Here is an 18,661-nt window from a genome sequence, read left to right as displayed (position 1 = left end):
TTCTCTCAGAACCAGCGTAGCACTTCACAGACACAAGATTGAGGACCCCACACAAGAAATTTTCAAACCAGTTAAAACAAAGAGGTGGTAGGATAACAGAGCAAGCTGTCAAGCTTTCAGTGGACATTTATGTTCAGTGGGGGTGCTAGTTACTTGAGCTGTAATGTAAATGGTTTTGGGGGAAGTGGGGGGTGTGCAGGGGACTGGATAGGATGTTGTTTAACATGCCAGATTTGTTTATATAACATCAGCAATGAGTACTAATTTCTGTCCATTTCAGCCTGAGCTGGGATCGGTTTGTGAAGCTTTGTTTCCACGTGCCAATTAAATTGGAGCTCAAGAAGCAGCTTGACTGCTGTTCCGTTTAGGAAGGTGTACAGAGTTGTGTTGTCTTTACTTAGCACTTTTTGGTAAGTTTCTCTAGCATGAGCTGGTTCCTGGGCCTAGCAAAGACCTATGGTCTAATGGTGCATCCATTGTGACAGTCTCTTATATCATTCTACAGTAGCATAAATTCATTTTAAAGTCTTTCCTGGAACATTTTACTGATGGCAGGTAACCCTTAAACTTGAGGTATGACTTAATTAATATGTAGTTATACATTTCCAGGTTCAATGCAACCCCCCCTGGATAGTAAAAACTACTGTAACTTCATGGACAAATTACCCATCTATGGTGACTCCCATCATGTGCCATTGCCCAGGCCTTTTGGTGGGGATCCCTTCATCACATTTCACGTGTACCCTGAGACTCCTCCCCAAGTTGCTTGCTCTGAAGATTTGTCACTACTTCCTTTTGCATCTGAGCAGTTAATCTCCGAGAATTTCTACAGTGATCCCTGCAGCTTCCCTTATCAAGTTCCCCATGTCAATCAGGGCAGAGGAGAGTACTCATATGGACCAGCTTTCATCAGAAAAAGGAATGAGAGGGAAAGGCAGCGGGTTAAGTGTGTCAATGAAGGATACGCCAAGCTCAGACATCACCTGCCTGAGGAATACTTAGAAAAACGGCTCAGCAAGGTAGAAACACTTCGGGCTGCAATAAAATACATTAGTCATCTACAGTCTGTTCTATACAGTGATCCTCTGGTGATGGAGAAGAATAGCCAGGCACCGAGCCTAGGCAATTGTCAGACAGATCCAGTTTTGAGGTCTATTTGAAGTCCTCCGACCAAATAAAAAACCTCTCAAATTTGAAAGCTTTAATAACCATTGTATTATTAGTAACACACATTTCTGGGAAACCGGTTCATTTTATGTGCTGCCCAAAGCACCCATCAGTACTAGTCCGCTTAAAAATTAAAATTAGCCTATTGTGACTATACTAAAAAGAGGAGATGTGTTAATGGGCAAGAAAATTGTATCTGAACTGCCTTAAGTCCTGGAAATTAGGAAAAAATGTTAATTGGAGACCAAGAGTATAATAGATGTTTGTCATTCTTTCAGAGAAAATTAACTCTCTTTGCTGTCTCAGCTTGCAGGTTCTAAATAAAATAACATTTTCACTGATGAGCTGCTGTTCATTTTCAGGGATAAAATGGGTTGACCCTGCGCACACACTTCCCTGGGGGAGCTTTTCTCTAACTGCCAGTCTCTTCCACAGAATACACGACTTTTTGTAAAGTTCCTTGGAGTGTTCTTAGCAGGCCCCAATACATTTTCATTTAAGTGCACTTACCTGGGCTTGGGGGAATGCTACATTTTTGGATATGGGCCTCTCCTTTTATTAAGCAATATTTAGTGTGTGAAACCTGAAGCTCTTCCTTTGGGTTTAAACCCCATTTCTCATGGTCAGGCTTCAAATATGAGAGCCAAATATTGTCATTCACCATGTTCTGTGTGATTTTAGTTGACAAGCAGCGATGTTGAAAGTAAATAAAATAAGAATAAAACAACTCATTGGGGGAGGGGAGAGGGTAGAATGTGGCCTGGAATAAATACATGTGGTGAGCTTTAAGTCCTCAGCAGTTCCACTATGAATAAGGTATTCTTCTTTCCCCTCCCCCCCCACCCCCCAACTTTTTTTTTGTACACCATAGCTATATGCCATTAGACAATGTATGGTTTCACCTTGCACATATGACAGCAAGGTGATCTTTCTAGCAAGAGCCTAATTGCATGAGAGTGTTCAGAAGCATCTAGCCCATGGTTTGTTCTGAACTTTGTCTCTGGAGACAAAAGGTACACTACTATTATAGGTGTATTTTGTTGTTGAATATCAGTCAATCTTTCCACTTATCATGGGGAGAGCTATTGCAACCTGGGTGCTGAGGAAAACGGGAAGAAGACCAAACAACATTAGTGCCTCAAACAGTATTCCAGACATGCCTTTTCTCTAAACACTCTGCAGAAATGCAATGAAGTGGCTGTCCAAATGATATCCCACTGTTTGTTGAAGAGAAGGCACATCTAGAAGCTGGAGCAGAGCTTGACAGGGTGATTCCTAAAAGGCATATTCCTGACTGATCTTGAGCAAGTTAAGTAATCTCAGTTTTACTCATCTAGATATGGCAGAGGCAGTCTAATCACCAATGGTTTTGTCTGATTTAAAAATATCCCCAATTTTTGGTTAAAAAAGTAACCCTATATCCACTTTTTTCAGTGATTTAAATGAAACACCAATATATAAATAGATGTATATAGTGATGTTTCATTTTAATCATGGAAAAATGTGGATTTGGGGTTAGTTGTTTTTTTTTTAACTGAAAATTGGGGATTCTTTTTATATCAGAAAAAAAAAACCAGGATCCCTGTGATCAGTGGACAGATTCGTAGAAGGGAACTTGGCAAATTAGGGATAGGTTTCAAGGCCTCTCGTTAACTGAAGGGGTATGTTGGATCAAAGGCTCTCTGGGGAAGGATTCTTCCCAGTTCCAGGTTTGTACAAGGCTTACACAGTGGGACAGGGGTCTTCAGGGGTTGCTGTAATATAAATAGTAAAAGGTAGGCTCTGACTTCTTTGCCTATGTGCCATACCTGAGTGCTGTTGCAAAGCACAGCTAGTTCACTGGTTCTTGCTCACAAACATGCAACAATGCAGCTGCCTTTGAGGAGCTTTGAGCTTGCAAGACCCAATCTCAGCCTGTGGGCTTGGCACTACTCTCAGGATGCTGCAGTGCCTCTTTTTCAGGATTTGGTGTGATGCAGTGGGTGAAGGGAGTGTGCTTCATAGGAGTGCTCCTGGGCTCCAGAAGCCACACTTCATCTCTGTCTCAATTCACCCTTGTCTTTTTGGCCCTCAATAGAAAGCAAGCCTTGTCTTTTTGGCCTGTGAGCTCTTAGGAGCAAGATCTCTCTGATTCTGGGTTTGCACAGCAGTTGAGACTTGGACTAGGTGTGGGGCCTCATGGTGTTTCTGTAGTCTGCATAAATAAACAGAAGTGAGGCTACACAAGGTTTGTAAAGTGTTCTGCGGTTATCAGTTTACATATCCTGGCCACTGTTCTTTGGTACTCCTTGCACAGCCACAGTACCCTTTATCATAATTGCACAACTTCACGTATTAGTAGTATAATATTTAGTTATTCAAAGGCGTACAAAGGCCCATATGTACAGAATGCAGTCTAGTGCTATACCCTGCACCCCCCACCTCCCTGCCACAGCTAACTTGACACCTTAATGATTAAAATTGTCGGTGGTGTTTGAAATCAAGTATGTGTTAGACAAACCATTATCCTTGGTGGTTAGGTTTCTGCACTTGTTAGCCAAGAAGCTCATGGGTGTGCCCGCTTGTTCTGCTCCAATGCATCAGTTCCTGTTGGTAGTGAATCTATGGCAACCTGCTTAGTAACTAGAAAACACTAGCACTGAATGACTTTCCACATCAGGCAGGAAAAGGAGCAGGATTTCTGAAGCTGCGCTGACAAGATTCAATACTCTTTATAACGCGTAAGTTCAATAAATCCCTTTCCCAGAACTGCTTTTTTAAGTAGCTGAAACTTCTCTTATAGACTCTTCTCTGGTCTGTGCCTTCTCCTGCCTACTTTGTACCCATTGGGAGACTAAACAGGGAACTTCACTCTTTCCCCCTTCCTCCCCTTATGCCAATAGGTGTCCCCAGCATCATATTCACTCAGAAACTAGTTTAAATGGAACATTAAAAATAAAATGAATTTGATAGTTAACACAGACAATAATTTAAAATTCATGATGTCAACAATCTTTTGGTGTCACAGTTTGAGAATCAGTTGATTATGTAAAGAAAGCTATCCATATAATTTCTGTTATTTAGTCTGATAATATTTGCAGAGATGATTATGGTTTATGATCTGGGTCTCGTAGTTATTGTTTAAAGAAACTTTTGTTCATGGAATTTGCTGAACTATCACAAGGTTTACCATCATTTTTGTTCTGTATCATTACATTTGATTGTAAAAAATGGTATAATTTTTAAAAGCACAGATACATCACAGCCTCAGTTTCATTTTCAAAAGCAATTTAAACACCTGGAAGATTAAGCCCTATTGACTTTCAGTGTGAAAATTTTCCCCCAAGTGTGCAAACATCTCTGAGGTGTTATACAAGCTTGGCTGGAAGTCTATGCTAAATCTTGCCACATTACTGGCAGTTATGCTTATATTGTCATTTTTACCATGACAGCCACAAAATAGTTACCTCTTCACTTGTCACATCTGAGCATGATTTCCTTCTCTTGGCAAAGCATTGTCTGTCATTATAAAACAGGATGGAACATTAGATCAAAATATTTCCCATTTAAACATCACTATAAATCACATATGAGTAACAGGCAACTGTAATCTAGCATAATATTCAGTCTTTGAGTTTACTCAGCTCTACCTGCAATTTTGTTTGTTGGGCGGGGGGGGGGGACCAAATCTGGAGGGTTGGGCTGGAGACAGTCTGCAGGTGGGAACCTTCTCAGGTGCAGCAGGAGGTGGCACAAGTCTGAGAGTCCCAGGATGGTGTCAGAGCACTGTCCTAATAAGGACTAGTTGTAAAACTGGTGTAAAAAATCCCATGGCACTTTTCCTAAGACTTTCCATTTTCATATAGGTACCTCTAAGGTTCTCATCCCGTAGTGCAATGGTCTAATTCAAAGCCTGTTAAAGTTGATGGAAAAATTCAATCAGTTTTTGCTGGAATCAGGTTGTTAACCCCCACTAATACTTTCTGGCCTACCTAAATTGCATTCTGGACAATTATATTCAACCTACATAAAATTCTCCCTGTGATTTCAATGGAATACATTATTCTCCACTTCCTGTTGCTCTGCACTATTACAATGCTGTTGCATTCACCCCTGAAGTGGCTAAATTTCAGTGGAAAGTGAAGTTCTGATCAATTTTCTTATATAAGAAATGCATTTGTTAATAAATATTTTTCATTTCTTAGTGATCCACTGGCAAATGCTTGGCTATTGTAGTAATGAATTAGCTATATTGTAGACTAGGTTAAATCCTTGGTATCTGGCATATATTCACCTCAAGCACCACCAATGTCATTATTCCTTGTTTTAGGTAGCTGGTTCTGGGGGGAATGGATCAGTCCTTGTTTGCAGATCACAAGTACTGTAGCGTGATGACAGCACACAATAAAGTCTCATGCACCAACTTCATAACTCATGGTGATCCCTTCTCCAGTGGATTCTTCATCGTGCATCCTGCCTGGGTTACCAGCTCCCTTAGCCCTGTAAGGTAAAGTCGTTGTTTGTGTCTGCAGTTTGCTTTCTCATGCTCAGTCTCTGCTAATAAGGAACAAAAGTATAAAGGCTTTTGATTGACTGGCAAACTAAACATAATTAGAGTTTTGCTTTGTATTTTTTCCTTGTCAGCTTTTTAGAATGTTCTTGTCCAAAACTATCTTGCAACATTGTGGACAATTGAAAGCAACTAGTAAGCCTGCTAGGTAAAAAAACAGTCTTCTAGTATTATACAGATGCCTAAAATCTCAATGTGCCTAACAACCATCCTCTGTGAAGCTGTCCTCATGATGTTTTGGGACAGTAAATTTTCTTTCTGTGTTGAGCCTAAGCCAGTCACCAATGGTCAATTGACTTTACTGAACTGCTTTTCTCTGTCTTTTCCTTTTACTGTGTTCATCCTTCCCTACTGTGGCCCACCATAAGCTATTAGCCCTGACCTAGCCCTAGCCCAATCCTCAGGTCCAGCTAAGCTGTGCTTAGTTCAGGATAGTTTTGTGGCTGGTACCTTTCTGTCTCCTGATTTCAGCCAGCCAGGAACCAATTTGCTCACAGCAGGAGCAAGACTGACTGCTGCTCTAAGTCACATCAGCCCAGAATCGCAGGATTTTCCTACTATTAAGTAGCTGGTTATACCACTTTTCCACCTGCTTTGCACAATGGGAACAGCAGAAAGCAGGTGTCTGGTTCTGGCCCTGGGAGGTGTTCTTCACCTGACTTAGGGAAGTGATTTTCTCCTAACAGTAATCCACTGCTTTTTGATTCAAGGTGCTCATGGATCAGGCACTGTCCCTGTTTCCCTGAAACAATATGTAAGGGTCTCATGGTGCTGGAAAAATCTATGGACTTCGCTAATGTTCCTGTTCTGGCAAGAAGGGAGTCGGATGGGTTTTATTACCAAGGTACAATAAAACAGGAGATCAAGGTAAGTGACTATAGTGTTTTCTATCCTGCGTGGATAATGTAGTGTACAGGAAGATCTGTTCAGATGGATTATGTGGTGGACTTCCTGCAAGACATGGGAAACATTTACAGGGATTGCTCTGAGTCTTTAATGAGCACTCTTTCCACCCCTTGAGCCCTAAAGTAGGCTGAGCTGAGCTGCACTGCCTTGGGTGGATCTCTGTGCTTTCAGTGCATTGCACAGGATGTCAATGCCAATTCTGAACTCAGCTGCTACAGACAGGCAGAGGGGAGGTCAGAAGCTGAGCCATGTGTAGGAGTCATAGTATTCAACTTAGCCATAGCACCTATCCCGTATTGCTGTTTCATGACATACCATGCACGATGGCTTGGGATACCATGTGCAGATGTGTTACCAGCTGTCTGTCTCCTTGGCTGTGCCTTGTCTTTCTGATAGGACTGAATTTATGAAAAGTATCTTGGCCTTCATGAAGGGCTGCTTATCTTGGGGAAGGATTCTTCTTTGTTATGTCTCCAGTCCAACCTTTTTTATATAATCTGCTCCCAATATTTTGCACAGGCCACTGCTTCTGGTGTTGGTGTTGTCAAGTCTTGTGCGGTGCATTGTGGTGTTACAGGGTATCTCAGGAGATGATCTACAGTTTGCTTCTGACGGGAAGGATTGTGAACATGCACTGTTCAGAAAGACAGGCTGCTGCTTGGGAGAGGAGGACTGTGAGGTTGTGTTCAATAGAGAAGTCCCTATGGTGATACTACTCCTTTATATTGTATCAGGATGCTTACTCTTCCTTTCATCAGCTTGAAACATTGTGACCACTGTCCTTCACTCCATGTCCCACTTCCTTGCCGGAGTAAGTCTGAGTTCTTTATCTGGACAGTACACAGTTTCAATTCAGTGTAGTCCTTAGGTATTAGACCACTCTCCCCTGCTCCCCACACCATCTTGCCTGGGTTTAATGATAATATCTTTGCTTTTATCTCCAAGATTGCCAGGCTGTAAGGAGAGACTTTGCGGCCCAGAGACCCTGTTACAGCATGCCCTCCAGCATTGTGGGTGCCTCCAGCACTGTGTAAATCTGTCTTTAGGTTGGAGCCCAGGCCTTCCTATTTGAGTTAGAACGCTCTCCCCATAGACATTGACTCCTTACTTCCCCCCCGCAGTTCTTTCTTTGGGGGTTTGCCCATTTGGCCCTCTCCAGCAAGGTTGTGAGACCCTTTTGCTGCTGCTGAGGGTTGGGGCACTCAGGACCTTGCAGAAAGATGTTCTTTGTTTCTGTGCCAGTCATGCTGGGCATTAGGCCAATTTTAGATGAATACTGTTATGATGGAGAGGGTCCCAGGTCTTGTTGTGTATAGACAGATAAACATCAATATTGCTGGAAAGGTGTTAGTGTGTTATGTATACACTTACACCTTTCGTCCTCTGCAAACTATGGCACAGCATGTCTTCTCAGAGACGGTAGTGAAAGCTTTAATTCACTGAGTTGTTAGCAGTTAAAACTTCAAAGAAAAAAGGGCCTATTCTTTCTGAAGAACAAGGGAGTGGCTCACTTCACTTTTTGATGTTGAGTCCCTTCACTGTTTTTAAAGAATTAAATTCCTGCATATAAGAAGAGAGGGCTCAAGAGTGATAGAGAACAGGCCTGCATTGCCTTGGGGTGCTTTATCATTGTCTATGCACTGGTTTGTGGCATCCAATCAGTATTGTATGGATTACAGCCTATAGTATCTTTTGCAGTGGGGAAAATACAGGACTTGTTTGTACTGAAGGTACTGGGTATGTTTTACTGAGGCTAGGGGATGCAGATGGCCTCCTGGAGATCTTCCCAGTTCTCTAGATTCCAGACAAATAGAGCATGGGCTGGTTGTTGTCATGCTTTAAGCTGACCATGGAGTTCTGGCCTAGTCTAAACGATCATGGACTAGCCTGCTGACTGATATACAATACAAGGCCTCATTGTAATTCTCTTTTGTCCTGGGAGCAGGAGAAAAGAGGAATGTATCTGATAGAGTTTGCCAAGCCACCTGCACTGGGTGAAAAGTATCCAGCATATGTGCAAAAAACATCCAAGGATGACATCCTTGAGTATAGCCATGGAATGAGTCACTGCATACTCCCTGGAGACAAAGTTCTGGCACCCTGGGAATCAGACATGGTGAGATATGGCCCTGGCACTGTTGTACTGGGCATTGAGACCAGGGATCCGCTGAGAGGTAAGAATGAAGTTAACCTGCTCTTGCTACCCTTGCTCAGGGACACGATTGGGGTGGATTGCACCGTCCCCCACTTTGATTTCTGCTCCACCGAGTTTAAAACCCAACTGTCTGGCAGTAGAATCAGCATTTCTATTCAGGCAGTGCTGAGGGAGTCAGTTGATTTCATGGTTCATTATAATCTGACTCCTCCTAAACTATTAGTTCCACAGGTGTTGACGACCCTCTCTCCTTCTTCAGTGGTTTTGATGTTCCACTAATCAAGCTACCTTTTCTTCTGCAATTTTGCTGCTCTTGATAATGTAGTTCCTATTTCACAGCCGGACAGACTGTTTTTAATTTATTCCTGTAAAGTTATATTTGTTTTTGCATGTCTTAAACTGAATAATATAGCCCTAGGCCCCTTACATATGACTAAGGCTTCTAGTGTCTTTTTACCTGGAGAAAAAACATGTGTGTGATGTGATAATGATGTACTTGACCATGTGCACCCCTCTTTTTCAAAATCCTAGATCTGCCCAAAGAACCTACTGTGATATTATGACAGTGAATGCTGTGGAGGATGGTGATGCCATACAAGCATCAGTGCAATTTGTATTGTTTATTTAAAAATACAGTTTCCACAGAATGCAGTAGGAAAAACTAATATGGCTCTTAAGTGCTTGAGCGTGACAGCATGACATCCCTGATTTACCTGTGTTAAGATTGGGACTTGTTAACTTTCACCTTCACTATCCGCTATGTCTATTCTTATATCAGCTATTAATTAAACTAAATCAGTGGTTCTCAACTTCTTTAGACTCAAGGCACCCCTTGGAAGTTGCCAGCTCAGTTTTCACTAATTTGTCACCTACAGAAAAAATATTTAATAGAGTTTTTCTGTTGCAAAGAACACAAAGACCATAACTATGCATTTCTATTTGAAATTTCTGGGCTTAATTTGTGAATTGTTTTTATAAACCTAACAGTGCTAACCATGTGTGGCACCCTGCAACACCCTTGAAAGCATCTCAAGGCACGCTGGTTAAGAATCACTGAACTAGCTCCTAAAACATGGACTCACCCATTTCTAAGGAAGTGAAAGACAATGTCCTGGTCCTAGGACTTGATATGTGGAGTGCCCGTATACCAAGCAGGGCAAGTGTAAGAGGATGGACCATGTAAAAATGCTCATAGCACTCATTTCTACATCAACATGGTGATCTGAACAGCCAAATGTGAGATATTACACAGTCTTGTGATTCAGCCAGGCTTGGCAACTGGGCCCTATCATTTTATCAAAATGTTGGTATAAAATGTCATTAGATTCTCACTACTATGTTTGGCTATGTTGTCAGAAGTTATTCAGACAATTAACATTTGCTTGCATTTCACTAGGTAACACTGGCAGTTCAACAAGTGCCACAGTATCTCCCAGTGTGTAATGAAATTTTAGAGCAGTGATTCCCAAAGGCTGTGCCGCAGGTGACAGACATGTACTGGAAGATCTCCTTTTGTGAGGAGCTAAATGCTGTCCTCCCCGGCCTAGCACCCTGTGCCTGCCCTTCTTTGAAGACTGTTGCCACTGCTGCTGCACACCCCTACCTCGGGCCACCCCAAGGCAGTCCCCACCCCGCAGCACCATGCTTTGCTGTGTGCAGGCAGGTGGGTGGATGCACAGATGGAGCTGCAATTTGCAGTCCAGCTCATCCCCTCCATCCCATTGGGGTGGTCACTGGCATGTAAGACCCTGCAAGAGCCACCTCAGCAGAAGGGGCTGTCCTTGCCCCCTGACATACAGACCAGGGGTCATGGCCAGTGGAAAGAGCAGGGCACAACTTTTTATTTTGGTGTCATTTTTTAACGGTACATTTCAACACTGGTATGATTTCCTATAACAGGGGAATGGAATATGTTATATTCTTTGAAATATATATATTACAAGTATTTAGCTTTTTGGGTATTAAGAGTGAAGTGTACTGCCAACTTTAAACCAGAAAACAAGTTGGCCCCAGTTACCCAGATACCAAAAGTTTGGGAAATGGTGTTAGAGCATGTTGGCATTCCTGTTCTAGTGTACAAAGGTAGATAGTGAAGGTTAAGTTTCACTGACCTTTTCAAACACTTTTTAACGGAATGTTACCTTTTCTTTTCAATAGCCTCAGAGGATGAAGAAATTACAGTCCATTTCTGGAATGGCAAGAAAGTGAAAGTACCACTAGGTGTGGCCTTATGGATTCCACCAAATTTGTGGGATAGGATTATAAATATGATCCACATGCCCTTTACCAGCAGTTTAAAGCTCATGGAAGCCGTCCAGAGCACTACCTGTTGCAATTGGTGTTGCAGACCTCTGAAAACTCCTGTTCATGGATACACTTTAGATAGGCTTACTACATGCAGGTGGCCATGCACTATCACCTGGACCCCCTTCCACTGTCATTACCATAGTATGTGCCGTTCACTGGCACATGCACAATGCATCTGCTACCACCATCCCAAACTCAGTACCTGGTGGCCTGTACCATCCAAGTCTCCAGTACTTCTAAGAGACACACAAAAACAGCCCAACAACAGTATCAGTATGAAACTTTTGGAATTGGAAGCTCCAAAAGAAGAAGAATCAGCAGTTGTTGGTGCTGATGCTGGTGCTGCTGCGTCCTCCTCTAGCTCTTCTGATTCAGAAAGTGACTCAGAGATGTGCTTAACCAAGAGCACAATGGTGGACAGTGCTGTTAACACAGATTCTAGCCTTTTTGAAAAGTCCACGTTGAAAGATGCTGTGAAACCTCAGTGGAGATACTGGAAGAGAAGCCACCCCAAGTCACTTCCCCAGAGTCCAGGTAGAACTCAATTCCCTCCTGGGGTGGTTCTCAGTGGCTGCTGCTTTGCTGAAAGCTTTCCATGTCTTTGGCAATCTGGTAGTCCTTTTTTTAGGGTGGGTTTGACTATCTCTCTGACAGGAGTGACAGAGATGTATCTGCATATGTGTATTTATGTCAGTAAATAAACCAAACTGCACGTTTGTGTGGTGCACAGATAAAGGAAAAGGAAGCAAGTAGACAATCTGACACAAACCCTTTTCCTGCTACATGGAATTTAAAACAAAAAAGTCAGAGGAAATCATGCTAATAACACTTGTTATGAATTTAATTTTTGCAATCTTACTTTATTAAAAAACCACAAACCCTGTTTTGGAGTTTCCATTAAGCATGACTTTAATTGGTATAGAAGCAGGATTTGCATGTCACATGCATTTTCTCCCAACCCCCCATAACATTTCTCCCTCATCTCAGGTATTAATCCCTCTTTCAGTACTTTTTCCAGTGAAAAGCCACTCAAACTATTAACTGAGACCACGCAAGGTAACTGGATTCCAGTGGTCTCCCTCTATAGTTTACCTTTGTACCCTTAGTGACTACCCTGAGCTAGAGCCAATTTCAGAGCAAAACTGCACTTTCCTTCCTTGTTAAATGAATGTTTCTCTCTATATTTTTAATTATTTTCACACACAACATTTCAATGTTTTGCATGTTACCTGTTGTTTCAGTGTCCTTAGGAATCTGTGTTCCTAGCAATACACGGGCAAAGGACAAATTGGAATCCAAAACTATTTGTTTGGAGGTGTCACCTATTGCAGCAATCAACCAGAGTGCAATGTTTCAATCTACTAAACAGTCTCCTCGAAGACCACTCACAATGAAGGAAGCCTTAATCCACCAGAACTTCAAACCATCATTGGGGGTAAGATTATCTAAGGTATAGCAGCAATGTAATTAGGTGAATTTCATCCTTAAAAGGAAGAGAGTCTGTAAATGTACTGGAGATTGATTGCAGAATCATATGGTCCTAATATTACCCTTTGGCTTGCTAAAACCATCCCCCCACAAAAAATACACCCCAAAAAACTACAGTGGGGAAGAAAGTCCTTTCCCAATACCAGACAGTTGGAAAGGATCTGAACTCTCTGTACTTGATTTAAAAACTGGATCTGTAACCAGATAATCCAATCAACAGAAATTGATTTTAGAGCATAATCTCAATGCCTGCTGAAGCCAATGGCAGGTGGACTAGATGACTACAAGATTTATGTGCTTCTGGCAATAGATAGCTCTGAAATTCATGTGCATTAAAATACAACGATTGGGTCTGTTTTCTAGAGCTCTGCTATTCTTGTCTTTGCTTCCATTGGGCAGCAATGTATTAATCTCACTCTGCAGATGCCTTAAAGATCTGCCCTTCTGAAGTTTATGCACCTTTTAGAGTTGCAGGTACCTTGTATTCCTTAGCCTTTCTTGAATATTGCCCCTCAAAGCAGCACACAGTTTAGGCTGAAGAATACTATGAGATTGATCTAAAGGATACAGAATGCATACAGCAAGTCAGAAATAAGATGGACTAAAATCCTGGTTGTCAAGTTTACTCTCTATCACACACAGGCCACCCCTCCTTCAGAGAAATTTGGAGAAAATCAACACTGCAAGAGCACATGCACAGAGCAGCAAAGGAAGCAGGAAGTCCTGCAGCAGAAAGAGGAACGTGAAAGGGAATGTCAGGCTGGACACAGATGCCACACTGCATTGGAAATCCGTGGGTACACGGATTATATATCTAACACAGGTTATATATCTGAGGCCAGCTATTTTCTCCTCTGGACCTTCTGATACCTGAGTAAAGCACATGATAAACTGTACATGCTAAACGTACAAGGTGTTTATTTGCCAAAGACCTCTTCTGCACACTAGTGTGCACTTTTTAAAAAGAAACCAACAGTTGTGATTACTGAGCATTTTTCCTATTTCCACATGTCTAGTTTAATCAATCAAATATATACAATATGTATATATTATCTGTATCAGGGCACTGAGGCAGCCCATGAGGCTGCTTGCACGTGGCAGGGGACAGCTAATGAGGGATTCACCTGACCAGAAGAGGGCTCAGGCTGGAACTATGTAAGCCCAAAGCCTGCACTGATCAGGAAGTCTCGCTCCAGCAACTACAAAGTGAGGAGCTCCTGGCTGCAGGGCTCCTAAGGGACCTGAATTTTTTTGAATGACTTTGCAGGCCTGGGAACAGAGGCAAATTCCTTGGGGTGAAAAGGACTGGGCTTTTACAGGCAAGTGGCCTTTGTTTATGTTAAGTCCCCAGAGTGTTTGAAGTATCTGCCAGAAGGCTGAAATGCTTCTTATTTAAGTTACACTGAGAGTTTAGCCTTGAGCCCTGTGGTGGCCAGGCTCAAGGCCTATTTAGACAGCCAGTAATCCAGGTGCCCACACACTGGAAGTGAGGCCAAGTAAGGTGTTCAGCAGTTTAGGAAAGGCTTAGACCCAGACCACAGGGTCCATGAGCCCCAAGTAGGCTAAGCTGGACTCTAGAGGGTCTGAGAGCCCAGAGGAGAGGGCTGCATGCAGGACCAGGGGTCTGAGAGCCTGGAGGGGCTGTGTGCAGGACCAGAAGTCCAAGAGTGCAAAGGGAGACTGTGTAGGGGGTCAGGGGTTTGAGTGTAAAAGTAGTTAGTTTCAAAGAGAAAGAACACCCATGAGGCTTGGGGCACGATGTAGGGGAGGAAACAGAGCCTCGCATTGAGCTCTTAAGGCTATGGCTGCCTTAGAGGGGCATAGATACATATATAGCCCTTGAAGCTACAGGGGCCCTGCAGGTGCACAGGCCAGCCAAGAGGGGCTATTGAGCTTAAGAGTCGAATCAAGGCAGTTGGGGGTCCAGGAGGGACTCAGTGGTACTAAAACTGGACTAAGGTTCACTAAGAGCTGTGGGCAGCCTCCCTTGTTTAACCTCTAGTAAGATCAAGGCATGGCAGGTGAGTAATTAAGTGAGGGCTGTAGTACAGGTTGATCCGGGCGGAGGTCACTCAGCCCCCAAGGGGGTTTCACAGCCATTCCTGGGGCACAAACCTGCCACATTTTGTTCTTTCATACCTGATGTAATTGCACAGAAAAACCTGTTGTTTTTAGATCTGATACAAGTGCTGAACTCCTAGCATGCCATACATTAGTGGCTAATGGTAGATCATATCATATATACCTCTACCAATTCCAGACAAAATGACTTAAAATCAAACAGGCAGATGGACAGGACTTGAACATAAACTCCTGCATGATGCATAAGTTTTGCTGCATCAGTAGTTGCAGTAAAATAGTACTTTAAGTTTTGGAAGTTGTAGATACTTTCTAGCCTTTACGAACATGACGTCCATGAAGAGACTTCCCTCATTTGTGGATGAGTGTGCTATTACTTGCAGCACTGGTGACAGTAACAGAAAGCACACTTAAACTCCAAATGTTTAACGATTAAAAGGACAGCCCCCCAAATATCTGAGAGTTGTGGATGCAAGTCAGTGTGACTGCTCCCTCCCCCAAAGGCAGCTAAAGCACAGTTCTGCCTTGTAGTTAAAGGTACCAGCTAAAGAGCCTGGGTTCTTTAAAAATATACAGCTGTAAGGAACTAGAACTCTAAAGGTAGGATTTTCAAATGCATTAAGTGTTATATTAACTTTTATACATCAAAAGGTAATAAACAATCTCACGCCGACTTTGATGGGATGAGAATTAAGCCAACAATGGATAGTTCTAAAATTCCTGTTAAAGGTTATGTTATTTTGCAGCAACAGTTAACACGGAAATGTTAAAAGCTCATACTTGTATAAAATTAGTTCCATTAGGTTCCACTTTATGCTGAAGGCAAGAGGGGTGTTACAGAAACGCCAACTGTTGTCCACTGCAATATTTAATTCACTAGGGTTTTTCTCTTCTCGAGAGAAATGATGGTGAAACATCTTGAGCAGGAAGACATGAAGCAGAGCCAGATAACAAAAGCAAAGCAACTTGCACAGCAGAGAAGAAACCTGAAAATGCAAACTATGTCAGAGATGGATAGGCACAAAGAACAGCAGAGACTAACAAACCTGGAACAGGTCAGAGAGAAACGTGATCAGAAGGAAAGGAATAAGTGTACAGCTGAAGAAGTCAGCGATACAATCTCAGGTAAACCACATTATTTATCTAGATCCATCCTGCAAGGCCTTTCTACACTCCCAACAAGTACAATTTGTAGGTGGCTGGATTACCTCCAGGTTTGAGGTATTAGGCTATTTCCACCTAAATGGAATCTTGGTACCTTCACTCTCCTTTCCAGGGCTATGTATTTTTTGCCGCCTTCTACATGACTTGAAGATCCACCTGTCTTGGGAACAGCAGCAAAACAAATAATAGTACTAGTAGCTTGAATATGTGAAAAACAAGATTCTAATAAGCCTCCAATTTATTTTAAGTCTCCAAAAGAGGCTGCCAAGAGTTTACAATTCTCTTTTTTTGGAAGCCAGCAGATGAGTGGAAAGACTGAATGAGCTAATAGAACAAAAGTATCTTAAAAGATGAAAAGCAAAGTATGAAGGAGAAGCTACAACAGATAAAAACCACCAATACTTGGAGAGAACCACCATCCCTGTGCTAAATGTATATTGGGCTTATTTAATACCTCACAAATTAAAATCAACCAAAATCTTAGTCAAGGAAAAGACTGCATATATACAGTCCCAAAAAAATCTTTTTTATTTATAGATATCAATTCAGTAAGATATTTATCATAAAAGAAGTCTCTTAAGAAGGCTGCTCATTAAATGCTTTGCTTCTTCAGGGGCTTAATGAGTGAATGTCATTGAACTATGTTTTATTCAGTTTAGTGAAAGTAAAAATGCAGTGAATTCTTTCAGGTAGCATAAGTGGATTTATTTTCTTCAGTTATAAATAGTGCATGGTTTAGCTTGCATTCCTGAGACAACCCAGCCTTCATATTAGAGAGTGTCCAGTGAGCAGGTACAGTATCCCACACTGCAAACCAGATTCTGGGCTGATGTAAACCAGCTTAGGTTCATCAAAGCTTATGCTGGTCTGCACCAGCTGAGAATCTGGCTCTTTACATTCAAAGAATTACAGATAGACTCTGCATTGCTGCTTAGTAGGGCTGTGTGAAATTTCATCAGCTGTTTCATTTCAGAGGTGTTTCGGGCCATGTTGGCACCCGAACCATGGAATCCGAATTGGAACGGAAGGCTCCGCGACGTTTCAGAAGTGTTTCAGAGAATTTCGGAGTTTCAGAGCTGAGCTTACAGGGAAACAAAAACTAAGAAGAAGGAGCGGAAAGGGGTGGGGAGGAAGAACTTTTAAAGTCCTACTGCCCGCGTAGTTTAAAAGCTCCTGCCAAAGGAAAAAAGCCCCAGAGAGGGTTATGGAGCGGCATGAGACGCATGGGTGAAAGCCAGTCGCGTCCCTGCATCCCAAAGCCCCCCACCAACCCCTAGCAGCAGCTGGAGGTAAGCAGGGCCCATGGTGGGAGGGGACTAGCCCAGCTCAGCTGTGGGAGGCAGCCGAGTAGGAATCTGGGAGTGTCTCACCTCACCCCGCCCCGGCCCCTATTTTGTCCAGCCCCCCAGGGAGCCATGTGACCAGTTGCGCGAACAGGCGCACTTGTCTGCCCAGTGCGTGAGTTAGTGCAGAGTTCGTACAGGAGGGTGGGTGGGAGCCCTCCTAGGGAAGCCAGTCCCAGCCGTAGCCAGCCCACCAGCGGCATGACACAGATGGGCACACGCCACACCCCTCGGGTCCCCTCAGGGTCTGTGGCCCTCCGGCACCTCAGAGACCTCCACCCAGACAGAGCCCCTGGCTCTCGGCTGTGCAGGCTACCTGTCACGTTTGCAGGCTCTGGGGCCCGGGAGCATGGCCACCTCCCCTAGTGGGGTCTGCTCCCTACTGGGGTCTCTGGCGCGCCAGCTGGAGAAGCTCCAGGCCACAGTCCAGAGATTGCGTACCATCACAGACTGTGAGCAAATCAGCTCCTACTGCCAGCCCCTTCTCCCCCGGGAGACAGAGGGTAGACCACGGTCTCCCTCCAGGACAAGGGAGGACCCGGGGACCTCCCATTCTGTCCAGCCACAGGGTTGGACCAAGGTGGTCAAGAGCCCCAATGCCCCTGCCCTGCTGGAGCTTTACAACAGGTACGAACCTCTTGCAGCCCCAGCAGAGCCTGCTAAGTTGCCAGCTCCCGCAGGCAATACAGGCTCAACTGTAGCTACCGCCCCTACTCTCCCTAAGACAAAACGCAAAGCGTTTGTTGTGGGAGACTTTATCCTGAGGGGGACAGAGGGGGGGCAATCTGCCACCCCAAACTCTTGGCCCGGGAAGTCTGCTGCTTCCCGAGAGCCTGTATCCGAGACATTGCAGAGAATGTCCACCAGTGGGCCCTAAACTCCTCCAGCCCACTGACCACTACCGTATGCTCCTCATCCATGTGGGCATCAGGGACAAGGCCTGGAGTGCTCCCAGCCGGATCATGAGGTGCTACAGGGATTTGGGAGCAGGGCTTAACGGGTTGGGGGTGCAGGTGGTGTTTTCCTCGATCCTTCCAGTTTCAGGCTACAGGCTGAGGAGCGAGAGGATCCAGGTAGTGAACCAAATGCCGCAGCGCTGGTGTCATTGGGAAGGCTTCAGCTTCCACGACCACAGCCCGCTCTTTGGCGAGACAGGCAGCAAGCTGCTGGGAAGAGATGGCCTCCACCTCTCTCCGCTGGGGAGGAGGCTCTTCTCAGCCAGACTGGCTGACCTGCTCCACTGGGCTTTAAACTAAGCCTGCCAGGGGACGGGGGGACTACTGCCACTGCTGGCCCACTGAGCAACCCTTGCAAAGCCAGCAGGCCAAGGCACTTAAGGGAGCCCACCCCCACCCCAGCCCTAGAGCGAGCTGCAGGAAAGGCAAGGGCCCCCAAGGGGACTCTTGCATGCCTGTACACCAATGCCAGGAGCTTGGGAAATAAACAGAAGGAACTTGTCCTCCTGTTCAACACAAATAATTACGATGTCATAGCAAAAACGGA

General features: G+C 43.9%; 1 protein-coding gene across 1 annotated transcript; it reads left to right on the top strand.

The window, feature by feature from the left end:
- Positions 1–3,603: 3,603 nt before the first annotated feature.
- On the top strand, positions 3,604–16,915 carry C2H11orf16 (chromosome 2 C11orf16 homolog). Its single transcript, XM_090034621.1, has 9 exons — positions 3,604–3,887; positions 5,477–5,653; positions 6,427–6,583; positions 8,568–8,796; positions 10,935–11,618; positions 12,326–12,519; positions 13,215–13,427; positions 15,524–15,776; positions 16,789–16,915. The coding sequence occupies exons 2-9, from the start codon at positions 5,496–5,498 to the stop codon at positions 16,893–16,895; spliced, it is 1,995 nt and encodes a 664-aa protein (XP_089890747.1). The 5' UTR covers positions 3,604–3,887; positions 5,477–5,495; the 3' UTR covers positions 16,896–16,915.
- Positions 16,916–18,661: the final 1,746 nt, after the last annotated feature.

This window comes from Crocodylus siamensis, chromosome 2 (genome assembly GCF_052110815.1).
Source record: "Crocodylus siamensis isolate JL-2025a chromosome 2, ASM5211081v1, whole genome shotgun sequence".
NCBI lineage: Eukaryota > Metazoa > Chordata > Crocodylia > Crocodylidae > Crocodylus > Crocodylus siamensis.
Note: the sequence above shows the minus strand (reverse complement) of the source record. Positions and strands in the feature narration are given on the sequence as shown.

Bases quoted from the DNA above. Each gene is read 5' to 3' on its own strand.
- C2H11orf16 (XM_090034621.1), top strand. From the start codon at position 5,496: ATGGATCAGTCCTTGTTTGCAGATCACAAGTACTGTAGCGTGATGACA. The intron at 12,520-13,214 runs GTAAGATTATCT...TATCACACACAG, and splicing joins ACTTCAAACCATCATTGGGG to GCCACCCCTCCTTCAGAGAA. The intron at 15,777-16,788 runs GTAAACCACATT...GTTTCATTTCAG, and splicing joins AGTCAGCGATACAATCTCAG to AGGTGTTTCGGGCCATGTTG.